Raw genomic sequence first — 23,033 nt, forward strand, 5'->3', positions numbered from 1 at the left:
GTTGCGACACCTCCCAAGGGCTCCGGAAACCATGATAAGTAGAGGAAGGAGGGAACCTCACCATGGAATCACCATGGAGTTTCGGATGCTTCCACCATGCAGGCAGGGGATCCAAATCAGGGAGATTCAGGAGAGCAAAGTAAATACAGGTATAGGCTCTTTGGCTCAGACTCCTGGATCCAAAACCCAGATGCACTTAGGAGCTCTGTATTCCTTGGCAAGTTACTTTACCTCTTTGTGCCTCAGTTTACTCATTTGCAAAACAGGATAATAAATAGTACCTACCTCATCAACTTGTTGCAAGGACTGATGGTTTTAATGTGCTTAGAATAGCTCATTACAAGCCCTAGGAAAGTATTTGTTAAATAAATAAATAAAGCGTGACCTCATTTATACCCACAGGCTAGTGAGTCCTGGGGGACTTCTGGGGATTACATTTGTCTTCTGGTAGGAAGGATACATTTGGATCATTGAAGGCTGTTTCTCATTTCATGTAGTCAAATAGTGGCTTCTAAAGAACTGAATACATACTCAACAGCTCTCAAAAATCTTTGAATAACTCACTTTACTGTGCAAATATCTTTGGCTCAGTTCATCTTTTTTTTTTTTAAGATTTTATTTATTTATTTGACGGAGAGAGAGAGCACAAGCAGGGGGAGCTGAAGCAGGCTCCCTGCTCAGCAGGGAGCCCAGTGTGGGGCTCGAGCCCAGGAACCTGAGACCATGACCTGAGCCAAAGGCAGGCAATTAACTAACTGACTGAGCCATCCAGGCGCCCCCAGCTCAGTTCATCTTACTAGGGTTTGGGGCAGTGCTTGATGTGAGATTTCAGGAAAGGAGGCAGGAATGATGTTATCTGTTGTTTAAGAGGCCAGGAAGGATTTCCATTCCAAATTATTGAAATAAAAATTTGGGTGCACAGAGAGGTAATTCTCAACATACATTCATTATCTCACAATTTTTGTGGGTCAGGAATCTGCTTTTGTGTCTCTCATGAGGCTGCCAGCAAGGGCTGGAGTCTCACTGAGGGCTCAACTGGGGAAGAATCCACGTCCAAGTTCACTAACAAGGTTGTTGGTAGGACTCAGTTCTTTTTGGGTTGTTGGACTGAGGCTCAGGTTCCTAAGTGGCTGTTGGCTGGAGGCTGTCCTCCGTTCCTTGCCATATGGAACTCCCTTCTTTGAAGCCAGCAATGTGAAGAGTTTGCCAGCCAGACAGGTTACGGTCTTCTGTAATAAAATCACCTCTGTAAACCCATACCTTCTGCAGCATTCTACTGATTAGAAGCAAGTCTCCCTCTCACTCAAGGGGAAGGGATGATGCAAGGGTATGAATACCAAGGGGTGGGTGCCATCTTAGAGTCTAGTTTGTCTGTCAGGCTGCTGACTGGAGAGGCTACACATGGCCTCTCAGTGTGGCTTAGTTTCTTGACAAGGCAGCCCCAAGGATGTTGGACTGCTTCCATGATGGCTCAGGGATCCAAGGATGAGCATTCTCATGAATAAGATGGAAGCTACTTGGTCTTCTGTGCTTCAGTCACTCAGCATCACTTCCACAGTGGTCTACTAGAGGAAGCAGTCACAAGCCCAAATCCAAAGGGAAGAGAATCAGACTCCAGCTCTTGAGGGGGAGAGGTGAGGTCATATTCTAGAACATGTGGGATGGCAGACATTGTTGTAGCCATCTTTGGATTCTGCCATGCCTGCTGGGCTATTATTTCAGGGTTTTGGTAAAGTCTGAAATCCCTGTTCAGCTTTGTGTGGGGGGCAGTGGAGGGTAAAGGGATGACACAGTAAAAGGAAGTGTGGCCTGCTAAAGGGAACCATATAATTTGTTATCCAAACGATGACACTATCAACAGTGCAATGGAGTGCTATTAGTAATCATGCTGGGACAACAGGCATAAATCAGAGCTGGTCAGGGCAAAGGAGCCTGTTTGGAAGAAATAGCACTCTACGGGGTAGACTTTCCCTGGAGTCCCAGGTGGTGACCAGCAGTGATAAGCACAGTGGTTCTTCACAGCAGTGGGGCTAAGAGCACTATAGAGGAGCCAGTTGTGATTGGGAAAAATGCAGTCAGAGAGGTGACCCAGGAGAAATGCGGGGAAAAAAAAAAAGATTTTTTTTTTTCAGTTACAAGGGATAGAGTCCTTACTCAAATTAACAAAATGGAACAAGAATGTTATTGACTCATGTAACTAAAAATTCAAAGGAATACAGCTTTAGGCACGGCTGGATCTAGGGGTTCTGTGTCAGGGCTCTGTTTCTTCTCATCTCTGGGCTTTGCTTTTCTCTTTGTTAGCTATATATAGGCAAGCTTTTTCCACGAGGTAGTCTCTGGCTCCTCTAGACTTAAACTATATCTCAGTAATCTCAATGGAAAAGGAGTCTTTGCATTCAAATTCTTGATACTGAATGTCATGAGTGTGGCCTGCCATGTGACCATCCCTGAGCCATTCTGGGGCCAAGGGGATGTCATACGGGGCACCTGGGTGGCTCAGTCGGTTAAGCGTCTGCCTTCTGCTCAGGTCGTGATCCTGGGATCCTGGGATCAAGCCCTGCACTGGGCTCCCTCAGCAGAGAGTCTGCTTCTCCCTCTCCCTCTGCTCCCCCTGCTCCCCCTGCTCCCCCTGCTTGTGCTCTCTCTCTCTGTCAAATAAATAAATAAAATCTTAAAAAAAAAAGATTAAAAAAAGGGGGGGGTGGCATACATTGATTGGCCAGGTCTGGGTCATTTGTTGATGGCACTCAGGGGTGAATAGAGCAACTCCACCCAGAATACATAGACTAAGCATGGCAGAGGTCTTGTTCTCCAAGGAACACTGAGATCCCCTCACTAGAATGAGAGGCAATGGAGAACGGATGCTCTCCTAATTAACTAGCTCTCTTTCCCAATAAACTAGAGGAGGGTAACCTTCAAGAGGGAGGAGAAGTCAACCTTTAGATTGTAACTGTCAGATGCTTGACCTTCTAGTTCTGGCATTTGCCTTTCACGTAAGCTCTGTGAAGTCAGAAAACTCGGTCATCTCCTCACCCTTTGACAATACAGGAACTGTAGCAATTGACAGAGGAGGAGGGGAGATGTATCAGCTATCTGTAGCAACAATACGGCTGTGTAACAAACTGCCCCAAAGCTCAGTGATATAAAACCATGTGCATCTATTTTGCTCATGAGTCTGTGGGTTGGGGGTTTACTCTGGATGATTCTGCTAAGTCTCCTCTGAGCTCTCTTGCAGTCTGGGTTGGCAGGGGAGGGCTATGCCTTGCTGTTGGTTCAGGACTCATACATCTGGTGGTCAGCTGGGGTGACCATACTCTCCTATTCTTCCAGCAGTTCAGCTTGGGCACATTCTCATGATTGAAGGCAGAAGGGCATGAGCAAGTGGACACTCAGTTGCACGAACATTTTTAAGGCCTCTGCTTATGTGAAATTTGCTAACATCCCATTGGCCAGAGCAGGACACACGGTCAGATCCAGACTCAAGCAATCGGAAAATAGACTTCACCTTTTGGGTGAGAAGAACTGCAAAGTCACATGACAAAGGGGTAGATGCAGAGAGGTGTGCAGAGTTGAGGCTTTTAATGTAATCAGTCTACCGCAGAACAAAAGGGGAAAATAGCATCCCATGATCCTCTGAGGTTGCTAAAGATAGATGTATGGATTTTGTTTCTCAGTAGACTTGGGATAAATGTTGGAAAGGATTAATCGTTGTTCTACCTTTATTATTTTACTATTTTTTTATATTTTAGAGAGAGTATGTGAGTGGAGGGAGGGGGGAGGGCAGAGGGAGAGAGAGAATCTTAAGCAGGTTCCATGCTCAGCACAGAGGGTGTCGGTCCCACGACCCTAAGATGATGTCCTGAGCTGAAATCAAGAGTCGGATGCTTAACTGACTGCGCCACCCAGGCATCCCTGTTCTACCTTTATTTTTATTTATTTATTTTTAATTTTTATTTATTTTTAAGATTTTATTTATTTGACAGAGAGAGAGACAGAGAGAGAGGGAACACAAGCAGGGGGAGTGGGAGAGGGAGAAGCAGGCTCCCCGCAGAGCAGGGAGCCTGACATGGGGCTCGATCCCAGGACTCCGGGATCATGACCTGAGCCGAAAGCAGACGCTTAATGACTGAGCCACCCAGGCACCCCCCTGTTCTACCTTTATTAAAGCAGCTTTACAAAATGTTTCTTCTTCAGCTGCTGTAGAAAATATGGCAGTTCCTCAAAAAATTAACATAGAATTGCCATATAATGATTCCACTTCTGGGTATATATCCAAAAGACATGAAAGCAAGGACTTGAACAGACATATGAACACCCAGGTTCATAGCGGCATTATTCAGAATCACCAAAAGGGAGAAGCCACCCAAATGTCCACCAAAAGGTGAAAACGGATAAATAGAAGTGGTACATCCGTACAGGGGAATATTATTCAGCCAGAAAAAGGAATATAATTCTGGGGCACCTGGGTGGCTCAGTCGGTTAAGCATCTGTGTTCAGCTCAGGTCATGATCCCAGGATCCTACGGTCGAGCCCCGCATCGGGCTCCCAGCTCAGTGGGGAGTCTGCTTTCTCCTCTACCTCTGCCTGTCCCCCTGCTCCTGCTTTCTCTCTCTCTCTCTCAAATAAATAAATAAAATCTTAAAAAAAAGGAATGCAATTCTGACACATGCTATATCATGAATGAACATCATGCTAAGTGAAATGAGCCAGACACAAAAGGACAAATACTGCATGATGCCACTTAGAAGCAGTAACTAGCATCGTCCACTTTACAGAGACAGGAAGTAGAGTGGAGGTTACCAGGGGCTGGGAGAGAGGGGAAGGGGGAGTTCGTGTTCTGGAGATGAACAGTGGTGCTGGTCGCACAACAGTGTGCATACACTTAATGTCACTGAGCTGTACCTGTAAAAATGGCTAAAATGGTAAATTTTATGTTATATACATTTCCTACAATAAGAAAAAGAAGTTCCTTCTCTTGATGCTGATATTCAAAGTTTGGGTTGAGCCGGCAATAACGCAGTTAATATTTTCTCTGCCTAACCTAACCAGTAATGGGCTGGGCAGGCCATTCAGAAACCATCAGCTTGTTCTCTCTCCCCATGAACCTCAGAAGCAAGTTAGGGAGGTGGGATGTTGAAATGAGGAAGCCAGGCCCAGAGCATTTAACTACTGATCATACAAGGCAAGTGGGGCACCACGCCGAGCGATGGGCCAGTGACTGCTAAAAATTTGGAAGGTGGGGCTCGGTTAAAAATACAGATATCTGTGTCCCACCCCAGACCTATTGATTCAGAATCTTGGGGTTGCTGGGGTTAGAGGCTGGGAAACCTGTCTTGTTCCCAAACCCTGCAGGTGACTCAGATGCCCAGCCAGGGTTGAGAATCCCACTAAACCACACACGGTAAAATTAATTTTATTTTTTTATTTTTAATTCTTTTTAAAGATTTTATTTATTTATTTGACAGAGAGAGAGAGAAAGCACAAGTAGGCAGAGCAGCAGGCAGAGGGAGAGGGAGAAGCAGGCTCCCTGCTGAGCAGGGAGCCCGATGCGGGGCTCGATCCCAGGACCCTGGGATCATGACCTGAGCCAAAGGCAGATGCTTAACGACTGAGCCACCCAGGTGCCCTAAAATTAATTTTAGAAAAAACAAAAACAAAAACAAAAACTTGTTTGAAGAATTAAATCTTTTTGATAACACTGAAAATCACAAAAATTGGAAAAATTTTTACTTCGTAGAAATAAGCAACGGGAAAAAAAAAAGAAATAAGCAACGGGGGAAAAAACTGACAAAGATTAATTCTGCACACAGTAAACATTGTTATTGACTAAAAATTGATGGAAGACCCTAAATCTGCTTGACAAAATTTAGATCACGAAATTTGCCTGGGAAGATTGGACATGGTAGGAATAATGGTCACAAAAGAAAACTCATGTTGTTAGAAAAAAATAATCAGCAGGTTTTGTTGTGGACCAACCAGTGATCAATGAGTGAAATTTTGTTGTCAAACATACAATGAAAAAAGAGTTCATTCCAATGAAAGTTAATTTCAGTGTAGGCTTCTGGCTTTTTCAAACATTTCAGATATATAACTTTTCTTAATTTTTTATTTTGAAATAGCTTCAAGGTTCTATGGAACAGTTGCAAGGATAGTACAAAGAACTCTTGCATCATCTTTACCCAGATTTGTTAATTATTAATATGCAGTCATATATTATGCTTTATCTCATAGATATGATATATAGGCATATATAGGCATGCATAGATGGATGGATGGATGGATGGATAGATATAAATTTTGTTTTCTTGAACCATTTGAGAGTTGCAGACATCACATCCTTTACAAAAGAAGTGTGTACTTTCTAAGGGCAAGAACATCCTCTTGTGTTAAGTAAATAAATGTTCTATAGTTGTATAATACCTCTTATACAACCATACACCATTTATTAACTCAGAAATTTAACACAAATACTGTTATCTAATAGCCTACCATATTCAGGTTTGACCAGTTGTCCCCACAGTGTCCTTTAGAGCAATTTTTTTCACTCTGCTCGAGGGTCCAATTCCAGATCACTCTTTGCCTTCAGTTGTCATATTTCTTTAGTCTCCCTTAATTTGAAACAGTTCCTCAGCCTTTCTTTGTCTTTCATAACGTTGACATTATTGAAAAATACAGGCCAGTTGTTTTGTAGAATGCCCCTCAATCTGAGTTTGTCTGGATGTTTCCTCCTGATTAGATTTGGGTTATGCATTTTTGGCAGGAATTCGATGTAAGCACTGTTGGTTCTTCTCCGTGCCTCACATCAGGAGGTACATCAGGTCCGTGTGTCTATTTACTGGCAAAAGTATATTCCATTGGCCTTCTGTGCCTCACTGTCCTCATCTGTTAACAGAGAGACCTGAGGAGCATAACTGAATGGTGTCATGGCTGAGCTGTCATATCAGATATGTCCCACCCTCTGGACAGTTGTGCAGATACAAGCCATTGAGATCTTACCATCATTAGTCATCATCACTAACATCTAGGATACCTACTGTGTGCTGGTGTTCACTGTTTTTTTCTAATCTTCCTAGAAAACATGGGTGTATCTGTTGTTACTCCCATTTAGCAGTTAGGAAAACTGAGGCTCAGAGATAGGAGTGTGAGGCGCTAAGGCTCACGTGGCTGGAAAGGAGCTGAGCTGGGATTTGAGCCTAGTGCAGTCTGAATCCAAAGCCTGACCCTGTACCACACCACACTGTCAGCTAATCCCTGCTTGGCAGAAAGGACAAGTTAAAGCCTCCTTGGGGGCCTCCAGATGACATTAGGAGAAGAGACGAACCAGCTTCTGCCAGTTTGGCTTGGGTCTTTATCCATTCGGAAATCCAGCAAACTAAAATCAGGATTGATGCCATATCTGGGAGTTTACCTATTGGACTTGGGGCAGCTGCCTCCAAAGCTGACTTTGTTCTTTCTTGGCTGGATAACCCCCCTCACATGAGGGTGACTCCACCCTCCCACCCACCCAGTGCCTGCATTTCCTTATATATGGTAAAATGGAAATGGGCCAGGACTAGAGCAATAACTACCGTGTGTTTAGGGCATAACATAAGTTAATCCTTTAATATGTTCTATGTGAGGTACCTTATTTTGCCCATTTTACAGATGAAGAAACTGAGGCTTTTATGGTGGCTAATGTCACAATCTGGTGAATGTAGGGCAGGAATTCCTACACAGGTCTAACTGCAGAGACAGGGCGAAATCTTCCCTAGGATGCTAGACTATCTCTAGGCTTCATGGGATGGCAGGCTCCATGGAACAGGTTTATGAAACATGCTGGACATTGTAGATGCATATGAGCTTTTGCTATTGAATCCAGGGTTGAACCACTCACATTTGGCCCTGTTTCTGATTCTTGGTCTGGCCATCAGCTTGATCTCTCTCTTTCGATTCACTGGTCTCCTGTGTTGGGTCCTCCTTCTTTCTGGTTTTTCATCCTGGACTTACCACCCTGGGGCACTGCCAAGGCCTCAAAATACCCTCCTCTCCAGAGACTTGTCCATGGTTTGCAAGGATCTCTCTTGAGGAAGTAAATTGCTGCCACATCTTCCCAACTTGAGGAAAAGGTGGGAGAGGCATGAAAGGAAGGAAAAGAGGAAAATTCTGGTGCCAAGGCAAGATGATTTAAAGAATCTGTTGATTTTGATTCCATTTACCAGAAGATTCCACAGAGGGCAGCAGGGGTACGATGGGAAGAGCACTGCATGTGAGTCAGACCTGGGTGCCCCTGGCTGATTTGGCCAAGGACTTGAGCCTCAAATTCCTTATCTTTAAAATGGGGGTGATTGTGCCATCCCTGCCCACTCCAAAGAAGTAGTGGGTCAAGTAAGAAAATGCTGCCATCTTGTTTGATAAATCGCTAAGAGATTTTATAAGACGGATTGTGTGGTTTTCTTCCACTGAGTAGAGACTTGGGGAGCCCAAGTCTCCCTGGCTGGGCTGTTACAAAAGAGTACTTCTCATTGCCTAGGCTTAAAAAAGGAAAGCCCACCTGGGGAAGAAGACACCATTTTGTGAATTCCCTGCCTTCCTTCTGTGCCACACCCTTGAGGACCTACTGTTTCACTCTAGAATGGTCTCTTCCACCAAACTCTACCCATAAAATTTTAGCCAAGCCTCAGGTTCTGTTTGGGACCTGAAGGCCACTTCTGGGACAATTCCTGTCTCCTTGTTCTCCTCAGGAGCCTGTGACAAAAGCTTGACACCTGACAAAATCTTGCTATCCTCAACCCCTGGTTATCTCAAATGTCTCCAGACTCCAGCAGGAGGAAGCATACCTTTTGAGTGTGTCTGTGTGTCAGGCCCTGAGTGGGGCACCGTTATACTCCTGATCTCAGCAAATCCTCATAGTCTTCTAAGAGGTTCAGCATTCGAGGGGTCTGCCCACCCACCACACCCCCTTCCCTCAGGGATAGGTCTCAGAAGTTTATGGGCATTATATGAGCCTGCTCCTTTTGGTCATAGATGATTGGCTCCTGGTGGCATCTAGCCAAGCTTGGCCAATCCCATCTCTGCCCTGAGAATTTGGATTGAAGCAGCGAGATACTTGGTCAGCACCTGTTAGCACCTAGAGGACTGTGGGGCAGCCATTTTGACTGTGTGCTCAGAGACACAGGGAGTACCCCACGGAGACCGGCAGGGAAGAAGGGAGGGAGGGAGGGAGGGAGAGAGACAGAGAAATGACATAGGGCTGTGACGTCAAGAAACCTGTGGCCCTAAGGGGCGCCTGGGTGGCTCAGTCAGTTAAGCGTGTGCCTTTGGCTCAGGTCATGATCCCCGGGTCCTGGGATCGAGCCCCGCGTCGTTGGTCTCCCTGCTTAGTGGAGAGCCTGCTTCTTCCTCTCCCCCTATAGAAAAACACATTTAGGGGATAATTTTGAAGAAAAAAAAAAAGAAAGAAAGAAACCTGTGGCCCAGAATGAGGTAGAAAGTGAGCCCCGTTCCTGATGACTTTCTAGTTGCTGGCTCCAAATCCTCTTGAGGCTTCATTTCATTTCCTGCCCTTGGGTACCATGATCTACCTCCTAACTTAACAAAATACTCCCTCCCCCCATTTTTTTTTTTTAAAGTTTAGCGTGATTTCATTTCTGCTGGTTACAACTAAAAAAGTGTTGCTAAGACTGGTAGGTTTTGGGGCCCCCATTTTATAGAGACGGAAACTAAGGTTTAGAGATAAGGCAGGGACCCAGGGCCATGGAGCTAGTCAGTCAGTGGCAGAGGTGAGAAACACATCTCTGTGATTCCAATGGAGGGCGTGGATGGGGTGCTTTCTTTACACTAGGCCCTTTCTAAAAGCTTTACCTGTCTTCTCTCATTTCATCCTCTGAGGGCCCCTATGAGGTAGGTACTACTATCAGCACCATTTGAAGGATGAGGAACTGAAGGCAAGGAGAGGCTGTGTTGTCTGCTTCAGATCATGTAGTCTCTGAGGGCCAGAGCCAGGCTCAGATGTCAGGTGGTTGACCCCACAGCCTGGGCTTTTAATAATTATGCTGTAAGTTAGCGTGGCAATGCTGATTCAGAAGGCAGGGGCCTGGACATGGACAGGGTCAGAAGTTTTCAGAAGGTGATGAACATATGGTTGTCACTGAATGATGGGCCCTTAGAGGATGGGTAAGCCTTTGGAGTCCCACTGGACTAAGTTGGCACCTCAGGTATGTGTCTGTTCTTCAGCAACTATGACCCACGGCCATTCCATTCCTTCTCTGTGGTGTTCTGGTGCCTGTTCCATCACTCAGCAGGTTGGGGTTCACCTCCTGGGATCTCACTACATACTTTATCTCCTCTCCCTGTCTTTTCCCTCTTCCTAGTCCCCTGCTTGTGGTGAGTTTACCCTTTGTTAACCTCCAGAGTGGGGCCAGATCACAGCTCCGGGTGACTGGGTAGTTTCCACTATTGGTTGGGAAATGTGTGTGTTCATTTAGAAACTGGATTTTGTCAGGAAGGCACCAAGCTCAATCTTCGTGTTTTTAGCATACCCTTCATGGCCTAGCAGGGACAGAGTGAAGAAGGGACAGACCCTACAGACCTGGGACCCTTGTTGAGGACATGCCTCTCTAGGTGGTGTTGGATGCACCCTGGGCACTCTTGTCGGGGTGTGCTAATGGGAGAGGGAAGCCCAGTTCCTGTGGCCTGTGGGTAGTAGAGAAGCAGAAAGGGCTTGCAGTGATACCAGAAAGAGAATGAGAAAGACCCATGATGATTTTCCAGGCACCTCTACCGGGAAATCATTCTAGGTTGCAGATCATTCTAGGTTGGGGTCACTGACCCTTTTGAGAAATTGGTGAAAGGCAGAGATTTTCTCTCCCCAAATGCACATATAGACATAAATTTGCTTAAGACGTAAAATTGCTTAGTTATGGGTCCCCACACCTATCCAAGGATTTAAGGATCCTTGATCTAGAGAGAGGCTGCCATCTGATTAAGAGCCAGAGGGGACGGATGCTTCTACCCACCTTCCAGCTGGATGTTATTTCTCCTGGAGTCTTTGCTGACAACCCCCTCCCCGCCCCCCCGCCCCAGGGGTGGTTTGAGTCCTTCCTCTTTCTCCTGCACCTGTGCATTTTGCTGTTGGCACCTTTTTGCAATGGTTTAAACAGTGTGGACCTTAGACCAAACGGCATCAGCATCACCTGGGAACTTGTTAGAAATGCAAATTCTCAGTTCCTACTCCTGACTGAATCAGAAACTCTGGGGTGGGGCCCAATAAATTTGTGTTTGAACAGGCCCTCCTGGTGAGTTGCTGAAGTTTGAGAAGGGCTACTGCAAGCAATCCTCTTTATGGTGTGTGTCCGCCTTACTAGACACAACGTGCCTGGCACATAGTAAAAGCTCGGTGAATGCTTACTGCATCATGTTTTCCACATTGACAGGGCAGGATTAATTTTTTTTTTCCTTTGGTACCCTACAGCTTTGAGTCACGGGGACTGAGACTCAGGGTCATTTGGGTCCAGTTTCTTTCGACTTCAGGGCCTAAAGATAGGCTTGGCTCCACTGGGTAGAGGAGGTGGCTTAGCCTTAAGGCAGGTGCCCAGAAACTTTCACACAGGGATGGAGCCAGAGAGACATCAAGCATGGAGCATCTCTCTGGGTAACAAGGCCTCAGCCACATGGTGGATGAGGGGCAGGCGGGCAGGGGACTGCCTGGCCATCACATATGCCCAGGGCTCATGGGAGCCCAATTCTGCCAAACTCCACAGGCTGACCTGCTCCTCTCAGTGTCTGCCCTACAGCAGCCTTGGCAGAGGCCGCCCAGATCTCTGCCAGAGACACACTGGCCAGGCTGGCTGGGAGGGAAATGGCCACTTTTTATTTTTAATGACTCCAACATTTTACAGAGGAGGGAATGGTTCGAAGATCCCTCTTAACTTTGTGTGTTTGGTCTGGGGAAGAGTTGCGTCTCTTAATTCTCTGCATCTTATGTAGGGTTATATTCCCATATGTTCCTTCTACAGGGAGAGAGAGTATTTTCCTATACAGTTCCTTAGTTGCCTGACATTTAAAAAAATAATTTTTCTGAGGGGTGCAGGGAAAAAAATTCTGGGAAAAAAACTCCTTCCTATCTCCTATCGATCCAACTCTTTAAACATTAGAAAAAAATTTGTTTTGATTTTTTTTAAGGTGGGAACAGAGGAAAGATATGTGTTTACTCTTAATTTCCAGTGTGTTTATTTTTTAAAAAGGATCCTTACATCTTTCTCGGAGGGGTAAAGAAAGATTTCTCTCATCTCATATATGGGCAGTTCTTCAAAGTTTTATTCTAAAAAAAAAAATCAATCATCTGTGGGAGATGTAGGATGGATCCAGTAATCCTTGTGTTGTTATGGGCTAGATCCTTCACACTTTTAATTAAAAAAAAAAAAAAGATTTTTTTTTTTTTTGGGAGGTGAGGACAGGAAAAAAAAAGTCCTGGTTAGACCTTCCCAAATCATAGGGAGGCAGTTCCTTAAATTTAAAAAAAAAAAAAAAAAATCTGATATTTTGACTGTTGGATAGAAATGTTCTTGTTCACAATTTATTTCACATAGAATTTCTCAAATTTTTCTTCTTAATATCAAATTGATTGGGGGAAATGGGAGGGGGGCTAGACCCCCTTAACCTTTAACCCCTAGTGTCTCACTCAGGGTCAGTTCTTTAAACTTTTATTTTTAATATAAATCTGTTCTATAAAAAAAAATGTTGACAAAGGTAGACAAATATTCTCTTCATCCCCCATTTCACATAAAAGCAGCTCTTCGGATATTCATTTTTAAAATCCGTCTGTTTGGGGGGGCTAAAAAGAGTCCCCTTAAACCTTCTTGTCCGACCCAGGGCTGGTTCTTCCAACTTTTATTTTTAAATGATATTAGATTTTTTTTTTTTTTTTTGGAGGACCGGGCAGGCAGGGGCAGGAGGAACATCCCACTGAGCCTCGCAATGCCTCCATAAGGCCAGCTCTTCAAACTTTATTTAAAAAATCAATCTGATTTTTGGGGGGTGGGTGGGGGGGAGCAGAAGAGTTCCCATTAACCCCTTGTGTTCCGCCAAGAGGCGGCTCCCCAAACTTTTTTTCCACCGCGAACATGACCTTTGCGAGGGGCTGGCGAGCGGGGGGCGGGCAGAGGGGCGCCGGGGGGCGGGCGCGGGGGGCGCGGGGAGGGCAGGGCGCGGCGCGGGAAAGTTTGGGGGGCGGCGGCGCCGCGGCCCGGGGGCTGGCGGGCGGGCCGGAGCGGCGCGCCCGGGGGCCGGCCGGCTTTGTGTGCGGCGCGGAGGCCGGCGGCGCGGAGGCCGAGGCCGAGGCCCGGAGCTCGCGGGCCGCGCGGCGAGGCCGGCCCGGGGGCGGGCAGGGCGGCGGGGGGCGGCGGCGGCGGCCCCGCGAGGGGCGGCTCGGCGGCGGCGGCAGCGGCGGCTGGTGCGGGCCGGGGGTGGGGGCGAGGGCCGGGCGCCCCCCCCCGCTTGCCCCCAGCGCCCCCGCCCCCCCGGCCTGAGCGGGGCGGGCGGAGGAGGGAGCGGCGGCGGCGGCGGCGGCGGCAGCGGCGGCGGCGGCGGCGGCGGCATTGTGCGCGCACCAGCAGCCCGGCCCGGGAGGAGCAGGACGCGCCGGGGCCGCCTCCTCCCGCACGGACCCATGAACCAGCCGGGCGGCGCGGCGGCTCCGCAGGTACGACGGGGGGCCGGGGGCATGCACCGCGCGGGGGACCCCGGGGGGCCGGGGCCCGGGGCGCTGCGCCACTTCATTGCAAGATTTGCAAAATGCAAAGTGCCTGGGCACGTTTGCGGGCTTTTTGTGGGCGCAAACCGGGGGGTCGGGGTCTGGGGAGCCCCCCCGGGCGCCACGGGGCGTGAGGAGGGTGGGGGTGACGCGGGGGTCTCTTCGGGCCCCCACCCAGCGCCCCCTCCAGCCCCGGGCTCGGACCGGAGCCCAGAAAACAAAGCGGCGAGAGAACAGAGCAGCCATTTCAGTTTGGACAATTCACATTTTGCAAAAATGCAACCCCTTCCAGCTCTCCCCCCTCCCCCCCAAATTTGCAATTTCTGCCTGACCCCCTCTGCGCTTGGGGTCCCTAATGACCCCCCGGGAGGTCTTTCCCCTCTGGCCCCCCATCTTTGCAACAATCTTTTTTTTTTTAGGCCATATTTCCCTTTCTCAATTTTTTTTTCTAATTTTTCTTCAAACGGTAGTTTTTTCCCATTAAAACGACGCCACCTAGAGGATACTATTTTGTAAATAAAAAAAAGAAATTAAAATTGAAAAGAAATATTTTTTATTTCTTATTTTTTCAGAAGTTTGCACTATAAAGCAGTGGAGGGGGAAAGGATTCTTTTTTTTTCTTTTTTGGGGTGAAAATTTTCACTTTGATCTTTCTTGGAGCATGGAGACAATTTTTATTTCTGAAGCCAAATCCAGATAATATGTAAATGAAAATTAAGCTGGAATTTGAATGAATTCAGTTTTTGAGGGGGAGAAAGCAGAAAGCCTCCTAAAACCGAAGTCAATTTGGCTTCCTCACTCATTTTAGTTTGACAAAAAAACTAATTGGAATGAGGAAAGGAGGGAAATTGTTGAGTTTAGAGAAAACTGGGAGAATTGGCTTTATGAAGCAATTAGAAATTGTACTTCATTGTAATTTGGAACTTGTTTAGCCCAGTGGGCAGAAAAGACTAATTTCGCCATTTGGCAATATTTAAAGTTTTTCTGTTTTCAAGAGGGAAGGATTTAAAAGAGAAAATAGATCCTAAAATGTTGGCTTTGGACACACCCAAAAATTGTAGTTTTTTTTTTCCAATTTTGCATTTATATTTTACTGCATTTAAATCCCAAGGTTCTAAAGAAAAACAGAAACTGGAAAAGTTAGAGTGAAATGCTGTGTTTTTTTTTCCTGCATTTGTTGGGTTTTGTGTTGTTTTTTTTGTTTTTTTGTTTTTTGTTTTGATGGGATAATTAAGACTATTTTCTGATTTTGTTTCCTGAAAGGTCTAGGCATTTCTTTTTTTGTTGTTGTTTTATCTAGAAAATGTCAGGAACCTTTTTTGAGCAATATTCAGTGAAAAAAATGTAAATTCATTACATTATACAAATTGAGTAGCCCACAGATTTGTAGGAGAGACCGCCATTAAAATAAGATATGCATAATTAACATTATTATGAAAAAACTAACAGTGGATTCACAAAAGCTCATTTTTTATGACATGCAACTGAATCAGTTGATAAAGACAAGGGTTGAAGAATCCTTGCTAGGAGAGAATTTTCCCTTCTCTGTGCTTGCTTACTCTTCCAATTTGAAAAATTTATTATTTTTTAAGAAATCCAGATTGGTTTTAGGCCTCTGATTGTGATGTGGGGTTGGTAGTTCATTAGCATTTGGTATTTTTCACAAATTTGATTACTTTCAAAGGGGAAAAGAAAATCCATTCGCTTTGATCATTTTGGGGGGTCTGTGATTAAAAAAACACAAATTTTACTGACTTAAGAAGGAAAGATAAAAGGAGGACAGAGAGGAGATGAAAATTTTGATTCTTATCCATCTTCTCTAGTGGAACACTTAAGTTTGCTGAAAAAATGGGGTAAAACACCAATTCGGCTGATTGTAGCATCAAAATTTAATTTTTTTAAAAGAAGAAAAATGAAAATAGACACAAAAGCCGACCCAAAGGTACTTGCCTTTGGGACATAAAAGCACAAATGCAAACAGTATTTGATGTAGTTTTTTGGCCTTAAAATGAAATCAAATGAAGGTGAAAACAAAAATTTTTTTTTTAGAGGACAAATATTGACTGAATTGAAATTTAGCAGATGAAAATAAGGTCACCCAAAGTTGAAGGGTTATTTTTGATGAATTCGTATCTGGTTGAATTTGCTGGAGATTTTGAACCAAAAAAAAAAAAAAAGTTTTTAATCTTTCTGTTCAGAGGAGGGGGGGATATTGTTAGCATTGGCAGGTTGGGATCTTGGTGGAACCTTGTGTGGGGGTTATGGGGGTCACCCGGGGTTAGGATGGGAAACCCTGTGTCCCTTAAGCTGGGTACCAGCTGGTCTTGGAAAAAATGGTGGCCCCAGTTCATGCATTCCCGCCCCGTTTTGTGGGGATTCAAATTTCTGAGGGGATGCGAATTCTGTGAAATATATTTGACAGTGGCAGAGGTTCGACATTTCCCATCATCACCATTGCATTTGGGAGATTTTATTTTTTTAGTAATGACATCCTTCAGGGCTGACCGGCCATATTCTGACATATTTGGAGTGAGGTGTTTTGTTGTTGTTGTTGTTGTTGTTGTTTTTAAGTAGGATAATTGAAAAAAAAATTTTTTTTTTCTGTGAATTATTTAGGCCGATGCCTAGGACGGTCAAAGAATTTGTAATTTCCAAGGGCTCTGGAGGCCTCCTGAGACAGTAGGACTGAGTTTAGCAAGTGATGGAGGGGAGTTCTGCCCTGGGTTGGGGAGGGGTAGGTGGGCACCCCTACTGGGCATCTGAGAAGAAGTCAGGGTTGTAGATAACAGGTTATTTCTGGTGCAAGGAATGAAAAATATTGCAGCACGTCCCTTTGTGTGTCCTGGGTCTCCTGACACACAACTCAGATTCCTTCAATTCCATTCTGTGAAATTTTGTTGTGTTGTCTATGGTTTCAAGGGAACCCCCGTGAGGAATTGAAAATCATTTCTGTTTTGTAGACTTGTTTTTTCCTTTTATAAAAAAAAAATTGGTTATTCTGATCATGTTTGTTGTAAAGGAAATAGAGGTGCATGATGGTACTGTTGGGGGCGGGGTCAGTTCTCTTTTGTTTCTATTGGCGTCTCCCAGGACTGAGATCTGACCTAGGCCTTGGCCTCTCTCACCTATTTTAGATGGAAGTGTGACCAGAAATGGATATATGAGCTCATTTTTATTAACCTATGTCTGTTCACCAAACTCTCTTATAATATTGGGCAAAAAATCTGGCAAATTGGACTCGAGGGGTGGTAATTTGATGATGGGCTGAGTTATTTTGGTGAAAGATCATTTATACTGTTTCACAGTAGAGACTCTTATTACTTAATGTTTTGCTTTTCTGCCTAAGGAGTTTTTTTTTTTTTTTTCTAATAAGGTTTGAAATTTCAAGGGCCTGCTTTACAGCTTGACTTTGGACCAAACTAGGAAAAAGGGTTTGCTTATACTTTCAGCCCTGCACAGAGGTGAACTTGAACAAGGGCTCTTGCTTTTGCAGAAGAAAAGCAACAAAGATGGCTGGTCAGCATAAGGCTGACCTCTCCCTGGTTCTAGAAAATAAACAGCCAGTGGTTTGTTTCATTTGAGAAACAGAGTTTAAAAACTCCTCCATTGTCACATACAATCCGCCCCCCCACCTTTGACTCCGCTCTTGGCATGCTGCTACCTCTGACCTCAGAATCCTCATGTCTTCTCCTTGGTGGGGTGATAAGAACTTCCCCTGCCGTGTTTTAGTGGATGTATAAGCTGACTTTCCGTGGTTGTGGTGAAAATTTAAATTTTGTCCATGCTCTTGTTATGTTTGGGGTCAGTAGTGTCTCCTCCCTGGTGATGTAAAGTGAAGTGGCCTTGTGGGTCCACAGGAGCCCTAGTTCACCCAGGGTCTTGCTGTATGACCTTGGACAAATCACTTTTTCCTTCTCAGCCTCAGTTTTTGAGATCTTGGATCAGAACAAGGATAATAATAAATAGGTTTCATCCCTGATTCTGACTTCAAGTGATTGGCTGTGGCTGCCTAGAGCACTGTGTTGAGAAGGGTTCTGAGGTCCCATCTGGATGCCCGGATTCTGGAGAGAGGGGTGCAGCGAGCATCACAGAGCAAGGACTACATCTCTTTTTCGCCATACCCAGGGCTAGGTTGCGAATCGTGACCCACTGTAAAATCAATTTCGTGGCTCACGGTCAGCGTAAAAAAAGAACGGAATGGAACATAGAAGGACACCAAAGTGCAGAGGCATAGCACAGTATGGAAGGTAAGTGTTGTCTCATGAAACTTCTGTTTTATTTCCATTTGCCGATCCATGTGCACGATAAATGTAATTCCTACCGTTAAAGGAGTTGGCAAGGTAGTGGACCGATGACGCACCTTGATGTGCTGCAGGTACCCTGCACTTTCCCAGTTCGACTCTTCTTTTCTCATTTATTATTCCAGTTGATTTTGACTTGAACCCTGTGGAGTAGGTGTCCTGTGCCACATGGTTTGTCCCCTGGCTGAGCCTACCTTTTGGGCCACTGGGAAGAAGTCTCAGCTCCCTGGCGGTTGGGCACACACCCCAGCTTGTTGGCCTTGGAGAAGCCTGGAACGACAGGTGCTAGAGTGAAGGCAGCATCTGTGCTGCCTTCTCTTGCCGGAAAGGAGATTTTTTAAGAAGCCTGGAATACCTGTCTTGGTGGAAGAGTGAGCAGCCACGCTTACTTTTTCTTGCGCACTTTTACTTCAAATTGCCATAGGACTTTTTCTGGAGTTAGAGCCTTTGTGTTTGCGCTGTATTTAAATTTTAATCGGACTCTGTGAGTGTCTATATTTTGATGTATGTGCTTCCTAAAAACTCCCCAAGTTGCTCTTTGTCTCCTCATCTGTTGCATGTTTCAGACCGGCACTGTCCCATGGAAATAGAATTTGAGTCACAAATGTGAGCCACACACATAATGTTAAGCTTTCTGGTGACACCTAAAGAAAGTAAAAAGAAACAGGTGGAATTAATTTTAATAATATAGTTATTTAATCCAATATCTTCACAGCATACCATCCTTTCAGGATCTCATTCACATAAAGAATTGTTAGCGTGATATTTTATGGTCTTTCTTTGGGAGCTATTAAGTCTTTTCTGACTAGCCACATTTCATGTGCTCAGTAGCCACATGGGGCTCGTGGCTTCCGTCTTGGACAGCACAGGGCGAGACCAGTGTTGCATCTAGTTGTTGTTATGGGGTGGCCGCGGAAGGTTAATGACACATCTTTCAAAGCTCTTGGTTTTGTTGGTGGGACTTCCTTCCTGAGCCCTAGATGCCCTGCGGTGGTTCAGCCTGTAGTGGGGAAGAGTTCTGCCTTTTAGCCTCTTGTGGCTGAAGTGGTCCAAATCTTGTATTTGTCCCAGAGCAGTCTTCTACCAGGATCAGGCCAGAACACTTTAGTTAAACTTGACAAATGGTGGCTAGAAACCCCAGGATGATGTGTCTCGGCATGCGTGCCCTTGTAGCTGAGAAGTACAGGTGCAGGGGGTGGGTTTTAAATAAAGTCTGGCCTAAAGAAGGATGAAGATGTCAGAAGACAGCAGGTGGGAAGGACCAGGGTTGGGATCTGAGAGGAAGGGGGACATTGTGGGGAGAGATGGTCTGTCAGTGGGATCCGAGTCTGAACTGAACATGGGACCACCCAAGAATCCCCCCTGGATGGGCCTCAGGGCCTTAGGTCAGAAGCATAGACAATTTCGGACCTCTGCCCAGCTGGTGAAATGGGAAGTAGGATTTGAGCTCAAGCAGACCAGAGTTTGGAATCCTACCCCGTGGCATGGTTAGCTTTGTGTTACTTTGGGAAAGACACTCCTGGTTTTGGAGCTACAGCTTCTGTACCTGGAAAAAGGTGGGTAATAATCCTGACCTTGATGGGTTGATTTATGGTTAAATGAAGCGGCACGTGGGAAAAGACCTAGCCAGTTCTTGGAAGATGGTCCTTAGAAGGAGGTCAACACATGTTAGTTACCTCTTTTTTTTTTTAAAGATTTTATTTATTTATTTATTTGACAGAGGGAGACACAGCGAGAGCAGGAACGCAAGCAGGGGGAGTGGGAGAGGGAGAAGCAGGCCTCCCGCCGAGCAGGGAGCCCGACGCGGGACTCGATCCCAGGACCCTGGGATCATGACCGGAGCCGAAGGCAGACGCTTAACGACTGAGCCACCCAGGCGCCCCGTTAGTTACCTCTTGACCCAGTGGCTGGCGGGTCTCTGTTGGGGGAGATCGAGTTGCAGCGACCACAATTTTAATAGTTCTGGAAACCTGGGGGCTTATCTTTAATAAGACGGAGTTAGGGAACAACAGAACTGTCCACTTTTTTGGTTGTTGCTCTAAAAACAGACCAGGATGAGATGTCTCCTGGACCTTACGCGTCTTGTCAAAGTGTTCTTAATGCTTTCATTCCAGGGATGCTGTAGTTCCTCTGAATATTTCTGGATTTGTTGCAAAGCCTGTGGCACAGTCTTTAAAAGGGATAAATCTTAGTCCCGGGCGAACTGTGTACCTCCTTGGAGCTTCTGTTCCCCCTGGGCCTCCTGTCTTTAGGGAGGCCCTTACTCATTCCTTCCCCTTCCCCTTACTCATCTCTGCTTTGAGGAGCCAGAACACCCCCGTCAAGACCTCCTGCATGTCCTGTTCTGTGTAGCGCCCCACACGGGCCCAGGTGGACTTCATCTGTGCCTGCCCTGCAGTACTTCCCAAATACTGTGGACCCACAGATGAGAGTTGCTGGTTTGCATTTCTCTCTCTCCAGCCAGCTTGTGAGTTCCTTGAGGGCAGAGAGCATGGGTTATTCATTTTAGGGTCTGGCACAGAGCAGCAGCTCAATAAATATTTGATGACTTAATTTGATTTTTGGAAATAGCTCAGATCAGTCAGATTAGAGTCTAGTGAGGAGTCGGTGACCAATTTGGGTTTGGCCATTTGGTCAGAAGTACTGTTTTACTAGGGAGCCCTAAGCACCTTTTTTTAGAGCTGGAGTAATCAGAGGGGGGCTCCTTGAATGGGGATAACACTCCTTTGAATTTTACGCATCTTGGGGAGTTTTAAAAGAGTTTCCCACCCTCTTCACCCCCTCTTGTATAAACAATTTCTTTAAAATGGATGAGGGGCGAGGTAGGGTCATCATCCAGATGGCTAATTGGCAGGTATGGCGAATGGTCTCAGCACTTCTAAGGAGGTGGAAATGGGGAAAACCTTGAGGTACTAGGTACTGTGTTTGCTTTGGGAGCTGGTTGTCTTGGTCATGGGCCCAGGAACGGGGCAGCGGGGGGCTGTCTGCAGAACACCTGCAACACCTTTACTGTAGCAGCTAAATGTGTGATTCAGTGTTCAATCAGACCCCATCTGTGGTTGGATTATGGTTTGCATTATGCCAAAGATTCAAGGAAAGTCTATGGGAGAAAATTGAGAACATTCTGTTTATTTGCTTCATTTTTTTTTCTGTAAGCTTTATAAAACACTGTCACTTTTCACACTTCGGGCCCAGCCCAGCAAGTGAGCACAGGATCCCAGTCTGAGGGAGACTGTATTTCCTCGGTGGTCATGTTCCAACTTATTCATATTTCTGAAATTAGGATGTGTCTTACAATAGATGTTTCCTGTTAGTACATTCCCTCTTATTTTCTTCTCCACCAAAAGCTGTTATAAAACCCATGGTGTGTTTAACAGTTGAAGGCATCTTGGAATTGAGGTAGGGTGTCATGTTGGTGGGGTGGGATGTGACATGAGGGACTTCCAGTTCTCTTGTCTACGTCACTTAGCTCTGGGCGTGGCTTCTCCACTCATGCAGTGAGGACAGGACTTGGCCTTGGGGAGAAGCATCTGGAACTTTGAATTAGTACCCCTTTCCTTCCATGTCTTTGCGTGGGTTTCATACTTTGCTGTGCCCCTGCTCTGAAAGGTGTAAGAAGCCCATGGGGGGGAGGTTTAGTGTCCTGCCAGTGGTGGAATGCCAGTTTGACATTTCCAGGGTAGAACGAACAGGTCGAAGTTGAAGGGATAAGGCTTGGCTTCCTTCTCTGCTCCGCTGCTTTATTGATCTCTGCCAAAGTTCTTGATTTCCCTATGTGTAAAGTGGGGATGATGGGGATGGATGATACCCTCAGCACTGGGTTCTTGTAAAAAGTGGTGAGGGATAGTGAGAAGAAAGCTTTGTAGAGGGCAGGGTGCTTTTCACTTGCAGCATGTTATTTGTACAACGTCTAGTCCAGGGCTGGTAAATAAGTAATATATACATACTGCTGCCCCCTATTTTCAAGCCTGTGGCAGACATTGCTAATCGATCTTGGCCGTCTTTTCCATTGCATCTGGCCAGCGACCTCAGAGTCCTCCTTAGTATGATGAAACTCAGCCCGGCAGTTGAGTTTAGCATGGGACATGAAGCCAGTTTGTCATTCCTGATCTAGTTCCACACACACACACACACACACACACACACACACACACACACACCTTAGCATGGGACATGAAGCCAGTTTGTCATTCCTGATCTAGTTCCACACACACACACACACACACACACACACACACACACACACACCTTAGCATGGGACATGAAGCCAGTTTGTCATTCCTGATCTAGTTCCACACACACACACACACACACACACACACACACACACACACACACACACACACACACACACACACACAGGAAGGGAGGTGCAGTTCCTTGCCCAAAACCTCAGTGACTAGGCCGAGGTGGAACTTCAAGCCTCAGATTTCCTAACTCCTCAACCAATGCTTTTCCTATTATTCGCACATACGCTGTGTCAAAAGAAATTCAAGTTAATTTGGTCTTGAGAAATAGTGAGAGGATTCTGGCTCCTCCCTTCCCTCCCTGTTATAATTAGATACCCTTGGGGTTGTCATCAAAGCAGGGCTGGGTGACCTGCTTCTTTGCCTGATCCCAGAGTGATCAGATTTCAAAGGGGGAGATGCTGGTGCCTGGGCCACTGCGTTGGGCAGTGTCCCTCACTCACTCGTGTAATATAGATGACATGGCTGAGGGGCAAGGCAGGCCCTCGGGTTCCTGGACCATAACCTGGGTTTGCGACACATTTGCTGTTTGTGCACGCTTTTAAGACCACAGATGAGTTTCTCAGCCCCCAGAATCCCAGTTTCTGCATCTGGGAAATGGGATGGAAATTGTCCTCCACAAGAATCAAATGAGGGCAGGTATTTGAAAATGCTTATTTGTTCATTTATTTTATTTTTTCGAAAATACTTTATTTATTTGAGATAGCATGAGAGCTGGGTGAGAGGCAGAGGGAGAAGCAGACTCCCCGCTGAGCA

General features: G+C 45.9%; 1 protein-coding gene across 11 annotated transcripts in view; it reads left to right on the plus strand.

The window, feature by feature from the left end:
• The first annotated feature begins 13,598 nt into the window (after positions 1 to 13,598).
• The window catches only part of ZNF618 (zinc finger protein 618), a 173,575-nt gene continuing 164,140 nt past the window's right edge, over positions 13,599 to 23,033 (plus strand). For all 11 annotated transcript variants that reach the window (XM_028107975.2, XM_028107976.2, XM_028107982.2 and 8 more), the window contains exon 1: positions 13,599 to 13,678. In XM_028107975.2, the coding sequence (XP_027963776.1) occupies positions 13,646 to 13,678 (33 nt within the window). In that variant the 5' untranslated portion in view covers positions 13,599 to 13,645. The remainder of the gene's footprint in view (positions 13,679 to 23,033) is intronic.

The sequence above is a fragment of the Eumetopias jubatus genome, unplaced genomic scaffold (genome assembly GCF_037043125.1).
Source record: "Eumetopias jubatus isolate StellerSeaLion01/CBP00866 unplaced genomic scaffold, mEumJub1_p1.0 scaffold_15, whole genome shotgun sequence".
Classification (NCBI taxonomy): Eukaryota; Metazoa; Chordata; class Mammalia; order Carnivora; family Otariidae; genus Eumetopias; species Eumetopias jubatus.